General features: G+C 57.7%; 1 protein-coding gene across 6 annotated transcripts in view; it reads right to left on the bottom strand.

Annotated features, from left to right (window-relative positions):
• Positions 1 to 5,954: 5,954 nt before the first annotated feature.
• Positions 5,955 to 13,928, bottom strand: part of DHX34 (DExH-box helicase 34) — a 28,555-nt gene continuing 20,581 nt past the window's right edge. For 4 of the 6 annotated variants that reach the window (XM_070633090.1, XM_070633087.1, XM_070633088.1 and 1 more), the window contains 6 exons: positions 13,573 to 13,690; positions 12,552 to 12,658; positions 10,199 to 10,489; positions 9,259 to 9,435; positions 8,908 to 9,046; positions 5,955 to 8,276 (listed from right to left, as the gene is read on the bottom strand). In XM_070633090.1, coding sequence (XP_070489191.1) covers positions 8,143 to 8,276; positions 8,908 to 9,046; positions 9,259 to 9,435; positions 10,199 to 10,489; positions 12,552 to 12,658; positions 13,573 to 13,690 — 966 coding nt within the window. In that variant the 3' untranslated portion in view covers positions 5,955 to 8,142. The remainder of the gene's footprint in view (positions 8,277 to 8,907; positions 9,047 to 9,258; positions 9,436 to 10,198; positions 10,490 to 12,551; positions 12,659 to 13,572; positions 13,691 to 13,928) is intronic. The other 2 variants (XR_011543842.1, XR_011543841.1) reach the window with 1 other exon arrangement.

The following is a 13,928-nucleotide window of genomic DNA, read 5'->3' as shown; positions in this document are numbered from 1 at the left end:
TTACAAACTGGTCCTAAAATGCGTATGGAAATGCACAGGACTTAGAATGAACTGTTTTGACAAAGAAGAAAGTTGTAGGATTTATGCCACTGGACGTCGACGTACTGTGATGCTACTGCGATCGGGACAACGTGGCAGAGGGACGAGCTTCGACTGACAGCTGGATGGGGTAAAGCCAAGAAATAGGCCCACGAGGACGGGGTCCATTGATCTTCAATAAAGGCGTCCAATTAATTCAAAGGGGGGATGACAGCATCCACAACAACGGGGCTGGTAACAACTGACCCCACACGTGGAAAGATGAACCTTGACTCTTAACTCACGTTATCACAGAAACTAACTGGACGTAAAGGAGAAGTCTAAAACTATGAAACTTCTAGGAGAAAAACTTCACGACCTTGGGGGTAGGCAACGATTTCTCAGGTTTCATGCAAAAAGTACAAATAATAAAAAATAATAAAAATAAAAATTCAAAAATAACAAATTAGTAAGTAATAAATACAAATAAGATAAAAATAAGTGCACATATAAAAATAAAATAAGTTAAAAATTATTAAAAATAAAATAAAAATAAATAGATAAAATAAAAAGAACTAAAAATAATTTAAAAGTACAAATAAAAGAAAATGATAAACTGGATTTCATCAAAATTGAAAACTTCTGCTCTGCAGAAGACACTGTTAAGAAAATGAAAAGGCAAGTGCAGACAAAGAAAATATTCACAATACATATATTTGACAAATGTATTTATATTTAAAGAAATATATATTCTATAAGTTATATATTTATTATATAAATAACTTTCAAATCAATTAGAAAACAATCCCTTTATAAGAGGGAAAATATTTAATATAAACTACAAGAAGGAGATAGACAAATGGTTAATAAACCCATGAGAAGATACTTGATAAAGGTAGTCATCAGGGAAATGTAATTAAAATTGCAATAAATGCCACTAGAATGGTTAAAATGAAAAATACCGACAATACCCAGTCAGATACGGCACAGCCGGAGCTCTCATACGTTGCCAGTGGGAGCGCCAACTGGTAAGATGACTTCGGAATACGATTTTAAAGAATCTACTAAAACTGGACCCACGCGTGCCCTACGACCCGGCAGACCCACCGCTGGATTCCTACTCCCCAGAAACGCACACGCGTGTTCACCAAAAGCCAGGAGCCGTGTGCTCGCGGCATTGTGTGTAACTGGAACCAAGCCAAATGCCCATCGACAAAAGAACGGATAAATAAATTGTGACTAGTTCATACATTAGAATGGATCAACCACAGCTCCATGCAACAGAATGTTGAGCAAGAAAAGCCAGACACAAAAGAATACATTTTTTTGAAGATCTAGAACAGGCAACATAGCCAATGGTGTTAGAAGTCAGAATTTTAGGAGCTGGCCCCGTGGTCTAGTGGTTAAGTTCAGCGTGCTCCATTTTGGTGGCCAGGGTTCAGTTCCTGGGTGCAGACCTACACCACTTGTTGGCGGCCATGCTGTGGTGGCGACCCACATACAAAATAGAGGAAGATTGGGACAGATGTTAGCTCAAGGCAAATCTTCCTCAGCAAAAAAAAAAAAAAAAAAAAAAAAGGTGCTCACTCCTGCGAGTGGGGGAGTGGGGATGGGGTGGAGCACCAGCCAGGCTGCTGGAGAGCTGGTCAGGGTTTGTCTCTTGGTCTGGATGCTGGTGGCCCAGGGATGTTTCACTTTCTAGGAAAATTCATCAAGCTGTTCAGTTACGACTTGTGTACTTCTTGTGTATTACGCTTCAAGAGGAAGTTTTAAAAGATTGTTGAGTGAATGCGTGCCTGCTTTGCATTTTGAAAGATCCTGCTAAAGTGCCTTCCAGAGCAGCGGTGTAAACTCCCCTCCAGGTGGATGAAAGCGCCCCTTTGTTTCCCCACGGCCTCCTGGCAGCGAGCAGCACCTGGACCACCCCACTGGGTGAAAAACGACATGTCCATGAGGTTTATTTCATGCAGTTGTGAGAATGCCGAAGCCTCAGGCCCAGCTGGAGTTTTTGTTCTCCCCTATTTCCCCAGATCATTAATGGGTAGTTAGAACTTCTGGTACCATGAAGGGCCAGAGAATTCACTCTTGAGAGGCTGTGATCCCTGGGTCCTCAATTCTGACAGGTGCCCTGATGGCCATCTCTGGGCATTAAGAGTCTCCTCCCCTCTTCCAGCAGGTTCCTTCAGACTCACTCCCCAGAATGGATTTATTGAGTCAGAGACTGGAGTTTGCTTAAGCCTTTTTTTTTTTTTTTTTTTTTTGCTGAGGAAGATTGGCTCTGAGCTAACATCTGGGCCAATCTTCCTCTATTTTGTATGTGGGTCACCACCACAACATGGCCACCAACGAGTGGTATAGGTCCACATCAGAGAAACAAACCCAGGCTGCCAAAGCAGAGTGCACCAAATTTAACCACTAGGCCACGGGGCCGGCCTCTTGCTTAAGGCTTTTTGGCAGACACTGGATGGCTTCCATTTTCAGCACCCCCACCTCACATGCAAATAAAAAGCACTCTGTTTCTTGACTGTAGGACTTTCATGTTATTTTATGTTTTAAGAGGAGAAAAGGAGGAACAGCCTTGAGAAGCCGTGATGTTCTTGAGATTTGGCTGGACAGGGCTTGGGGGAAGGAGCTATCAGTTTGGCCTCTCCCTTCCTCCATTTATTTCCCCATTTTTAATACCTCAGTTTGAGGAAGATATTTTCAGGGGTCCTAATAGAAAAGGGATAGAGATCTGACAACCAGAAAATGAAGACGTTTTGAGTGGCTAAGGCACCATAAACAAGGCCAAAGACAAGCAGCAGACTGGGAGCAATGTTTGTAACATCTATGAAGATACTTAAGATCTGTAATATATAAAGAGCTGCTACAAACCAACAAGAAAATGACAAAGAGCCTAGGAAGAACACAGTCAAAAGATCTGAGCCAGCACAGAAGAGGAAACACAAACGGCCCAGAATAATAGGCAAAGATGCTCAGGCTCACAGGGGACATAAAAATAACATAAACAGGCACAGCCCGTTCAGAAGGACATTTGGGAGAATCTATCAAATGACCTGTAAAAACGCACCTTCCCTGGGACCAGTGATTCGATCTCCAGAAATTTATCCTACAGATACACACATATCTGGAAATGACATGTGTATCAGGATACTCATGCCAGCTTCGTTTGTAGGAACAAAGGATTGCAAACAGCTTACAGGTCTCTCCATACTGGCCTGGTTAAACTGATGTTCAGCACAACCCATGTCGTGAACCGCTGTGCAGCCACGCGAAAGAATGAGCAGGCTCTATGCCGGTTCAGAAAGATCTCCAAATTAGCCCAAATGGAAAAAAGCAAGTTGCAGAACCGTATGATCCCATTTTTTGAAAAATCAAAACATTTTATTTCCGTATGCACGTCCTTGAGCAGAATCCGACACAAGACGCAGCAAAATGATGCCCAGTGACCCTGACTGATGGTCACCTCTGCGGAGGGGCAGGCGGGGCGGCGAACGGCGATCAATTTCACTGAGGTCTAGTTTACATGTCACCAAATGTCAACACATTCTGACAAACACACCTGTGTAGCCACCACCCCAATCAAGACACAGAGCATCTTCAACCCCCAGAAGGTTCCCTGGTCCCCCCTCTTCTAGTTGGCGCCTCGGCCCCAGGCAACCACTGACCTGCTTCCTGTCCCCCTTTATGAGACTCGCCTTTTCTAGACTTTCATGTAAATGGAGCCACACAGCACGCGCTGGATCTACCGCGCGCTTTCTCTTCTCCCGGTGTTTAGGGTGCTTCCAGTTTGGGGCTGTCATGGATAAAGTTGCTATGAACATTCTCCTTTTTTTTTTTTTTTTGCTTTTTCTCCCCAAATCCTGCCAGTATGTAGTTGTATATTTTTAGTTGTGGGTCCTTCCAGTTGTGGCATGTGGGACGCCGCCTCAGCGTGGCCTGATGAGCGGTGCCCTGTCCGCGCCCAGGATCCGAACCTGCAAACCCTGGGCCGGCGAAGCGGAGAGCGGGAACATAACCGCTCGGACCGGGGCGGCCCATGGACATCCTCATACAAGGTCTTCCGCGCACGCGTTTCCATTTCTCGCGCGTAAACCCGCAGGAGAGGCTTTGCCGTCAGATGCTGAGCGCGGCCGTGAAGATGCACACTGAAGGGAAACCTCATTTAAACCGGAGTCGGGAGCCGGGAAGGGGGCGCCCCGGCCGGGCGGGGCCCATTGCAGGAAGGGCTGTCAATCAAAGACCCCAACGGGAAGACAGCCACAGCGCGGCCCGACAGGAACCCACGACCCCCACGACCCCCGCGGCGCAGCCGATGGGAAACGGTGCGCACCCCGCAGTCTCCACTCCCCCCAGCGGACTCTCGTTCCAAACCCCACCCAGCAACTTCGTCCTCCTGCCCTGTGCAATGACCTCTCCGTCGCCCGCTGGACGGGCCTGCGGCTGCGGCCCCCGCCCGTCCCTGTGTTTCCCAGGCGCCCGTCCTCCGCCTCCCGCCGGCATCACGAGGCCCCAGGAGACCCGCGTGGCCCCGGCTGCGGGTCTGTCCCCACGGCCTCTCTGGGGCCTCGTCCGTTTAAGCGTTTGGCCTGTTTTCTGCCGGTCCGCCTGTCCTCCCTGACTTGGGGGAGCTCCTTCTGTATCCCGGACGCCAGCGCTCGTGGGACGTGCGTCCTGCACACCTTCCTGCGCGCGGCCTGCCCGCCCTTTGAGTGGTGCCCGTTGCTGGACAAAGTTCTCGCCCTCGCGGCCCTGCACCGCGCTCCGCTCTCCTGCCCGGTTGGCGTCCTGATAAAGACCCTCAGCCACGGCTCCCGAGCATCCTGTCCAGGCGCAGACCCCGCCTCCAGCACGCGTCCTGCCGGCCCTCGCGCACATGCGCAGAGGCGCGCGCGGTTCCCGGGGTCCCTGCGGTCCGGGCGGCAAAGGGGGGTGTCCCGCGATGCTCCGGCCGCCGGAGCCTCAGGCCCCCTGGCTTGTTCAGGCCCCGCCCCTATTTGTGTTTACAGTTCTGTAGTTTTTACCAAAGAGGGCCCCCAAAATTGTAGGAGCTTCAGGCCCCACAAAACCTGGATCCACCCCCGATTGTATCAGAAAATCGGAAGCCACGACACTCACCAATCGGGTAATGGCTGACTAAACGACGCTGTGGAGCTCTGCTTGGCTGTTAAAAAGCAAGCTCCACACGCAGCAGAGAATTGTGTTTAAGAGCACGAACTCAGGGGCCAGACACTCTGGACTCAAAACCCAACACTGCTACATACTCGCTGTGCAACCTTGCGCTGGTTACTCAACCTCTCTGGGCCTCAGCTTCTCCATCTGCAAAACGGAGGGTAACGAGAGTATTTATCTTGCGGGACTGTCTCAAAGTTCAAGTGAGTCCATATACAGAGTGCTTAGAACAGTGCCTGGCACAGAGGGGCACCGTTGCGTGTTGGCTACAATACGAGAGCATGTGCGATTTCTCTTGCAAGTTGTTCGGAAACACAGATGGCTAAAAAGGAGAAATTCTGCAGTCTGTGCTAAACACTGCTCCCAAATGCTCTCACCTTTTGACCCTGATGGCCTCTCAGGAACGAGTCCTAAGGAAGTGGCCGGAAGTCTGGGGACAAGCACACAGCAGAGGCAGGCCGCCAGAGAGCTGGGGAGGGGGGAGGAAGCGCTGTGCGGGTCGCGGGGAGGGAGGCGTCTGTGGCCGGACCGCGGGCTCGGCCCCGGGGAACGCCGGGCCATGTGGATGTGCCGCTCTGGGTAAAGCCACTGGGTCTCCCGGTCCGCAACGTGCTCAGCCCACGACCCCCGCCCAGAGCCCCTCGGGGGGACTCCAGGGCACTCCTTTTCCTTACTATTTTCTCCAGCTTTTCCAAGTTTTCTATAACGGAGAAAACTTTTTAAAAACAGGAACCCAAGAAATGGACAACATTCCTGCAAGAAGATGTATGCAAAGATAGTGCCTATTGTGTTACTGGAAGAGAAGAGAAGAGAACCGATGCAAAGGCCGAGCCGGGAACAGGGCTTAGCAAGGAGCTGAACGGCGCGCCGAACAATGCGCCCTTTCACGGCTCCAGCAAAACCTAATTTTGGAAGAATTCACAATGACCTGGAGAAATACTCCAAACTAGCCACAGAGAAGCATTCAACGGAGAGGTCAGAGAACGACACACAGCGGAACCTGGACGAGTTACAAGAGGGGTGCGGACACGCGGGCAGAGGCCTGGGGAGACACCTGAGCCCAGGGGGGGCGGGGAGCGGTGGGCGGGCGTCCCCTCCCTCGGCTGCTGTCTTCTCATTTCTCCCCGTCCCTCACTGGGGACACGGCTGGGCCGGGCGGCCTCCCCCACCGTCCTGGCAGCAGAGGCCGGAGGTGGCAGCCATGTCGCCCAGACGCCCTGGAGCTGGACTCGGACGTAGCACAGGCTTCGGCGGGTGGGGTCCCTCCAGAGCCGGGACCCCGGGTCACGGCCAGGCTGGGCGCTGCTGAGCCCCGTGGTTCAGAGGCAGCAGGGCCCCGGCGCGTGGCTCTGTGCTGTCGTCCTGGGTCCTTCCCAAGGGCCTGGCCCAGAGCCACTGCCCCAGCCTCCCGCCGTCTCGTGAGCACCCGATTCCGTGTTAAATCCCTTCCTGTTTGAAGCACCTGCAGTGGCTTCTGTTTAGGCTCCAATCCCACCCGAGGCCGCCACGCGTTGCTTTGACACTCAGGAAAAAATATATATATACACAAAAAGGGCTTCCCCAGGGTCCCGCGTCAAGACGGAACCTCGGGGCAAAGGGCAGTTGAGCGGGGCTCACTGGCCAGAGCAAAGCGCTGCAGGCGCAGAGTGCAGAGTCTCCCCGCGGCCTCGAGCTGTCGAAGGTTGTCACACGCACCCTCGTCTGCGCCACGGCCAGTCACACTGACTGATTTTCAAATGCGGAACCAACGTGGCCGCCCCGGAAGAAGCGACGCCCGGCCGTGAGCTGCTCTGCTGTTTGCACATCGCTGAGCGGGAGGCGCCGGACCTTTACAAGGGATCTCTGTGTCCGCGCTCACGGAGGACGTCGGTCCACAGCCTCCTTTCCGGAGTCGTCTTTGGTTTTGGCGTTAGAGCCATGCTGCCCTCGTGAACTCGGCCAGAGGCGGCCTCCCCACCGTGAGGGAGCTGTCGTCGAGCACAGTGCCTCATTCTTCCGTGTCTGCTCCAGGTCACCAGGGAGCCACCCCCCACCTGTTCTCTGCGTCTGTAACTATGAATTCAATGTCCTGGGGCCAGCTCGGTGGTGTACTAGTTAAGTTCCCATATTCTGCTTCAAAAGCCTGGGGTTCGCAGGTTCGGATCCTGGGCGTGGACCTACACACTGCTCATCAGCCATGCTGTGGTCGCATCCCACATACAAAATAGAAGAAGATGGGCACAGATGTTAGCTCAGGGCCAGTCTTCCTAACAAAAAAAATAATAAAAAGTAAATAAAAAATACAATGTCCTTAACAGATACGCACAGCGGTCCAGTGTATCTATTTCTTCTCGGGTGAGCTTTGGTAGTTTGTCTTTCAAGACATTTCCCATTTCAGCCGAGTTGTGTGGTTTACGGCATCCGGTCGTTCAGTGTCCCCCGTCCCTTCCGTATCTGTAGGGCAGGCGTGGCCAGCCGGGGAGGACGCAGGGATGGCTGAGAACGGCCCCTGGACCCTGAGCAGGAGCGGCCTGGAGACCACGCTGTGAGCGGGCCTGTGGTGCAGCCATGGGCCCAGGTGAACAGGGACACACACGGTCCCCCTGCCCAGTCTGGAAGGGACCCTGTGGCCGGGCCAACACCGAGGCTGCCGAGTTTGAGGGAAAGCAGAGGCCACGAGCACACTCGGGAGGCAGCAGCGGCAGGGAGCCCAGGCCCTGCACCCGGACCCTGGAGGCCCTGCTCGCCCTCGACTCCCACACAGGGCCAGGCCACCTTGATGGCAGACCGCAGCAGGAGGGGCGAGAGGCAGACCACGCGGAGGACCGCCACAGGCAGCTGCCGCTGTCTGGAAGGGCAGGCTTGAGGGTCCGCGTCAGCAATAAGGCTTTATTCACATGTTCCCCCCACTTCCTGCGGGGCTGAGCCCAGGCCGGGGGTTCGGGCGCGAGTCCTCGTCCCGGCCCGGCTGGCTCACACATGCTGCCTCCGGTGCCGCAGCACCTCCGTGGGCGTGAACAGAAAGTCCTGCTGGCAGGCCTCACAGTGGTAGGGCCTCTGCAGGGCAGACGCCTTCTGGGGGGGCTCGGGGGCGGCCTCCTCGGCCCCTAACAGAGAGAAGAAGGGGGACAGTGAGGGGGGCGCTCCACTGTGTGCTCTCCCGCCCACCCCACAGCCCAGGCGCCGGGGGGCTCAGGCTCTCTCGCAGCCTTTGGGGAATCCGGCTCTGCCTCCTCCAGGAAGCCTTCCTTGATTAACACGCAGGGCCAAGTCTTTACTCTGTGTCCCATGGGGTAAGAGACAGAGAGGAAGAAACAAGGAGAGCCACATAGGCTGCTGAGACAGACAGAGCGAGCCCTGGGGTGGGGACCGTGTGGTCCTGCTGTCGTCTCCCCCACGAGCCCTGTGTGGTGTGTGGTGTGGCAGACACCATGTCAGTGTCTGCTCACTGTGGCGTCCCCTGGGGGACAAGATGGTGGATGTGGCCAAGGCAGAGAAAGAGCGACCAAAGACACAGAAAGACAGACAGACAGAAATGAGACAGAGCTGGCGCTCCAGGCCCTCCTTGTCCCGGGCTCTGGGTCTGTGACGAAGTCCACACGGGGCACCAAGCGGGGTCAGAGGGCCGAGACCATCAGCCCCCAGGGCGTCCGGCGAACGCCCAGATGCCCAGCAACCACCATGGGTTGGCCGGACGGCGGGACAGACACAGGGCCCCAGCCCCCGCCGCGTCCTCACCCGGGGCGCCGTCCTGCGGGGCCTGGGGGCAGCTGTTCTCGTGGGCCACGCGCTCCAAGGGCGTCAGGGGGGCGTGCAGGCCGCAATGGGGGCAGGTCCAGAAGGTGCGGAGGCAGTCGCTGTACAGGTCCGTGTCACTCTGTGGCAGGTGGGTTGTGTCAGGACCTGACGCCCTGCCCCACCCCCGCCGACAGCCTGGGGCCCTTCCCAGAACCCCTCGGGGCTGGCAGGCCCCATTCGGAAACTGTGTCCCAGGACTAAGCAGGAATGAGGTTGGTGGGGCTGAGGGGGTCCCTAAAATCCCTCTTGAGGGGCAGGAGGGTGAGGGGCCCAGGTGGGGTCTGTGCTCACCGTGAGGCAGTTGTAGGTGAGGAAGTCAGTGACCGCGTAGCCCCCTTTGGTGGGGTGGGGGGACAGGGTAGAGCTGCCAAAGAGACCAGGGAGACTGGGGGCAGCCGTGATGGTCTGAGGTCCCACATAGAGGTTCTGGATTTCCAGCCCCATGAGCCGCCGGAGGCTGTAGGGAACCTGAGGAAAGAGAGACAGGATATAGGGGAGCCAGACTCAGGGAGACATTATCAGAGCACCTGGATCCAGCTGTGCCTGAAACCCACCCCTGGACTTTTCTGTAATGGGGCCCAATTGCTTAAGCCAATCACAACATGGTTTTAGACACCTGTGACCAGAGGCTTGTCTAAAACACATCCTGACGCCCTATCTCCCATCTTAACTGCCTTCCCCAGGTCCTTTCTCTGCTCCCTGTCACTTGCGGGACCACATCCAGACCCTAAGTCTAGCCACCTTGCCCCTCCTTCCCCTGGCATGTCAGCCTGTTCCTCTTTCCCTAGTTCACTGGATCCCTCCACTCCTCCAGGAAGTCATCCTGGATTGCACCTTTCTCCCCTGCCCCATCCACACATGGCAGAATGAGGGTCAGTTCTTGACTCCCCACATAAGAGGTGGGGTTGGTCTCACATCTGCTCTGTCCAATTCTTCCCACCTGTCCTCCACAAATACGGACCTTACGGCTCCCCACTCACGTACTGCAGCCCCTTAACCGCTCTTGAGGGGGACCCTGCACTGCGCAGGCAGCACGTGCCTAACAAGCCTCTGCTGAACGAGGGCTCGGGGTCAACAGCGGGGCCGCAGGACATAGGCCAAGCTCAGTCCTGGCTCCGGCCTTGACCAGCGCGTGACCCTGGGTTTGGCATCAACCCTCTGGTTTGGAAACCCCCAACGTGCGCACATCCAAGGAGCCTGCCCCCCGCGACTTCAGCCAGTCCGAGGGCACCTGGGACGCTGCGAACTGCAGCAGCTCCCTGCTCAGGGCCGCCTCCTCCCTGCGGTGGACCGCCGCCTCCTCCTCGTCCTCATCTTCCTCCTCCTCCTCCGGCCGCTGCCGGGCCTGCCGGGCCAGCTGCCGGGCCAGGACCTGCTCCCAGCGGGTGCGGAGCCGCAGGGAGGCCGCCAGGAGCCCGACGGCACTCTCGCTGTCGGCCAGCTGGAGCTCCAGCCAGCCGTCGGCCACCAGGCGGGAGCAGTCACCGTTGGTGTCCAGGGAACGGCTGAACAGCAGGAGGGACTGCAAGAGAGGGGCGGGGGACAGGCGTGGGCGTGAGGGGACAGTGACAACTCAGGAGGCCGAGGCCTGGCTGGGCTCCCACTCGCCCCCCCCGTCACGGATCCACCTACCACCCAACTGTCCATCTGTCCCACCACCTAACAGTCACCCCACGCCAACTCTGTGCCACACGTTGTTCCAGGTCCTGGAGACACACAGTGAACAAGACCGACTAGGTCCCCGCCCCCAGGAGCTGCCATCCTACTTGGACAGACAGACGACAGAGATCACAGAGGAGAGGGCAGAGTGTGTTCCCAGTCCGGGTGGGAGGTGGACGGCGGGGGGGGCCCTGCCCTCACAGGGCTGGGGCTGCACACTCGAGGCCTTTGGCGCGCCCACCACCTGGACACGTCACTGTCTACAGTTTATCCTCAAAACGCAGAAGCGAGCACTGGATGCCAGTTACTGCGCCGCGGGCTGAAGGGTGACAGCGCCGACGGCAGCCCCCGCCTTTAAACGCACCGGGAAAGTAAAAAGATGCCACCAATGAAGAGGGACTGATGTGCGACAGAGGAACAGACAGGAGTCACAGCAGAAAGACTGGACGTCATCTGCAGGTCTGGGGAGGGCAGGACGAGTGTCTACTGATCATGTCTTTCAGCTTTTCTGTCTGAAGTGGTCCTAACAGGACGATGGGGACAACCTGACGGGATGGGGCGGGCAGTGGAAGGGGCAGGGCTGGCCGCGGCGACGGTCTGGGGCTGGGTGACGGCGCATGAGGGTTCACATGCCATCCTGTCTCTTTGGTGTGCTGCACACCAGCCACCAGGCCACCGGCGTGGAGGGTGGGAGACGGAGCCGCAGGCAGCACCCCAGTGGGCGAACCCGCTTCATTCCCGCCGTCCAGCCGGGGGCCCAGCTCTGGCCCCACACGCCCTCCCGGCGCAGGAGCTCTGCAGCCTCTCACCCGATGGCCTCCCCAGCAGGCGGCACGGCCATCAGGCCTCTGCGGTGGGACGCCGGCACTGACTCAACGTCTGAACAGAAACAGACACGAGCAAACGAGGGTGTGCGTTCAGTGCGGGGGGAGATCCGTGTCGACAAAACCTCCAGAGGCTCAGGGGGCCCTCTGTGTGCCCTGGGGTGGCAGCGAGAGGCCTGGGGGCTGGGGACACCTGTCTGACCGGCAGGGGAGGCATGAGGTGTGGCCTATGGCCCTGGAGCTCTGGCTGTGCCACCTGTCACTGTGTGACTTAGGCCAAGTGACATGCCTCTGCCCCCCAGAGCCTCGTCTTCTCCTTAAAGAGAATCTGAGGGCCGAGGAAGGACCCCCGAGGCAGGCCCAGAACCACAGGGCGGCAGCAGCGAGCTCGCAAGGCGTGCGGGCTATCGCTGGCTGAGGACACACAGGACAAGTACATGTGCGATCTGAGTGCTCTCAGCCTTCATTTGGCCCAGCCCTCATCCTCTCCCCGCTCCCTGCTGGGCTCCGTGCAGCCCCCATGTCAGACCCGCTCCAGTCTCCCTGCCTCTCCTCCTGTCCCTGACTCTGCTCCAGCTGTTCCCTGTGCACACCAGGCATGCATGTGCCTCAGGGCCTTTGCACTTGCTGTTCCCTCTGCCTCAGATGCTCTTCTCCCAGAGATCCCTCTGACTCGTCCCTCCCTTCCTTCAGGTCTTTCCTGCATTGCACCTCCCCAAAGAGGCACATGCTGACCGCCTTGTTTCATACTGGAACCTGCCCCCTCCCCTCCCCGTCCCCTGACCCCTTCCCCTAGTCTTTCTGTTTGCCCCGGGTGCTCACTCTGCTGTAACACAGCACTCAGCCCTGTGCTCTCTTATTGCTACTGCCCGCGCTCCCTGCTGGACGCGAGCCCCAGGTGAGCAGGGGGCAGCTGTGGCCTTGTTTGCTGCTGTGCTGCCAGCGCCCTCAGCAGCCCCCGCACACTGCGGCAGGCGGCAAGGGATGGTTGAGTGAACACGCGAATGAGAAGACAGCCGCCAACAAGAGGCTGCGGCTGAGGCCCTCGGACACGCGAGAAGGCCCAGGCCCTGGCCGTGCAGGGCCGGGAGGTGGACGCACCTGCAGGGCGGGGACGCGCACGCAGTTCACCAGGTACGGCTTGGTGGTCTCCAGCAAGGACACGAAGGCGAGGAGCTGGTGCCTGCTGCTCATCTTGTCCTTGTCATCTGCAAGGGTCACGAGGACGGCTCAGCCCCCATCTCCCACCCACACCCCACCCTGGTCCGTCCCCCAGGGCTGCCTGTGCCACCTGGCCATTTACACGCCCACCGAAAGAACACGCCCACGTGTGTCAGGACAGCACGCCTGTGACCCATGTTGAAATACTCTGCCCCGATGAACGTGACTGGGGCGATGGGGCGACATGAAGAAACACCGTGAGTTCTGTCAGCAGCGATAACGGGGTTGGGGGAACAGAAAACACAGTTGGGGCGAGGGCCCCGCGGGTCCTCACGCTCTCCAAAATTAGCAAACACAGAGAAAAGGCACGTGACAGGAAGAGGGTACAGTGACTAGGAATCCAGACCAGGCAGAAGAGGTTCAAACTCTGTCTCAGACGTTGACAACTACAAACCTCCTCTTTGGGGTCGTTTACCATTCCCCAGAGTGCGTCACTCTCTCTACAAACCAGGCCCAGGGCGAGCGTGTCCCAAGCTCCGACAGAGCGGCGGGAAGCCCCCGCCCCAGCGCAGGCCGCCCTTCGAGGGCCCGGCTAGGGCCCGGCCAGCGGAGGCGGGGGCTTCTGTGGCTGTGACGCCCCAGGGGCTGCGGCCCCCCCACACCCCCCAGCCCAGGAGCCGCCGAGCTCAGGGGGCAGGGTCCTGATGGGCACTGCTCCTCCGCCAGAAGCTCGGGCCTTGGGACGCCTGTGGGGCCCGGTGGCCAGCCCCGCCAGGGGAGGGTGAGGCTCTGCACGGCGCCCAGGGAGGTCTGGCTCCCGGGATCTCCCCTCCCTCAGACCCCACGTCAGCAGCCGCAGCAAAGGGGGAGTGTGGGAAGGACAAGTGGGTGACTCCAGCTGGCACAGGCCCCGAGGTCACATCCCCAGTGGGGGGGCCCTCCCCCGCCTGGGCTCACGCACCTCGGCTCCCTTCGCCACCCCTGGCCTCTGGCTCCCTAGTGTGCAGCACCTCGGGGCTGCTGGCGAAGACGCAGGTGGGGTGCAGCACGGCGCCCTGCTTGGCCTGCGTGTGGAAAATCTGCAGAGACCAGAGGCGGGTGCGGGTCACAGAGGCCCTCGGACCGCTCTTCCCGCTGCCCGCAACGCTTCTCCTCCACTCTCTGGGCCAGGGTCCCCTGGTATATCCGAACTCAGAAGTCCCCTCCTTCAGGAAGCCCTCCGTGCCCCCCTCCCAGGCTGGTCAGCAGTCCCCTCTGTGTGTCGCAGCACCAATCACTCTGGGTCATCTGTTTGGGGACAGTCTGTCCTCCCCACTG

Source organism: Equus przewalskii, chromosome 9, assembly GCF_037783145.1.
Source record: "Equus przewalskii isolate Varuska chromosome 9, EquPr2, whole genome shotgun sequence".
Classification (NCBI taxonomy): domain Eukaryota; kingdom Metazoa; phylum Chordata; class Mammalia; order Perissodactyla; family Equidae; genus Equus; species Equus przewalskii.
The sequence above is the reverse complement of the archived record's forward strand: the minus strand, read 5'-3'. Positions and strand labels throughout refer to the sequence as shown.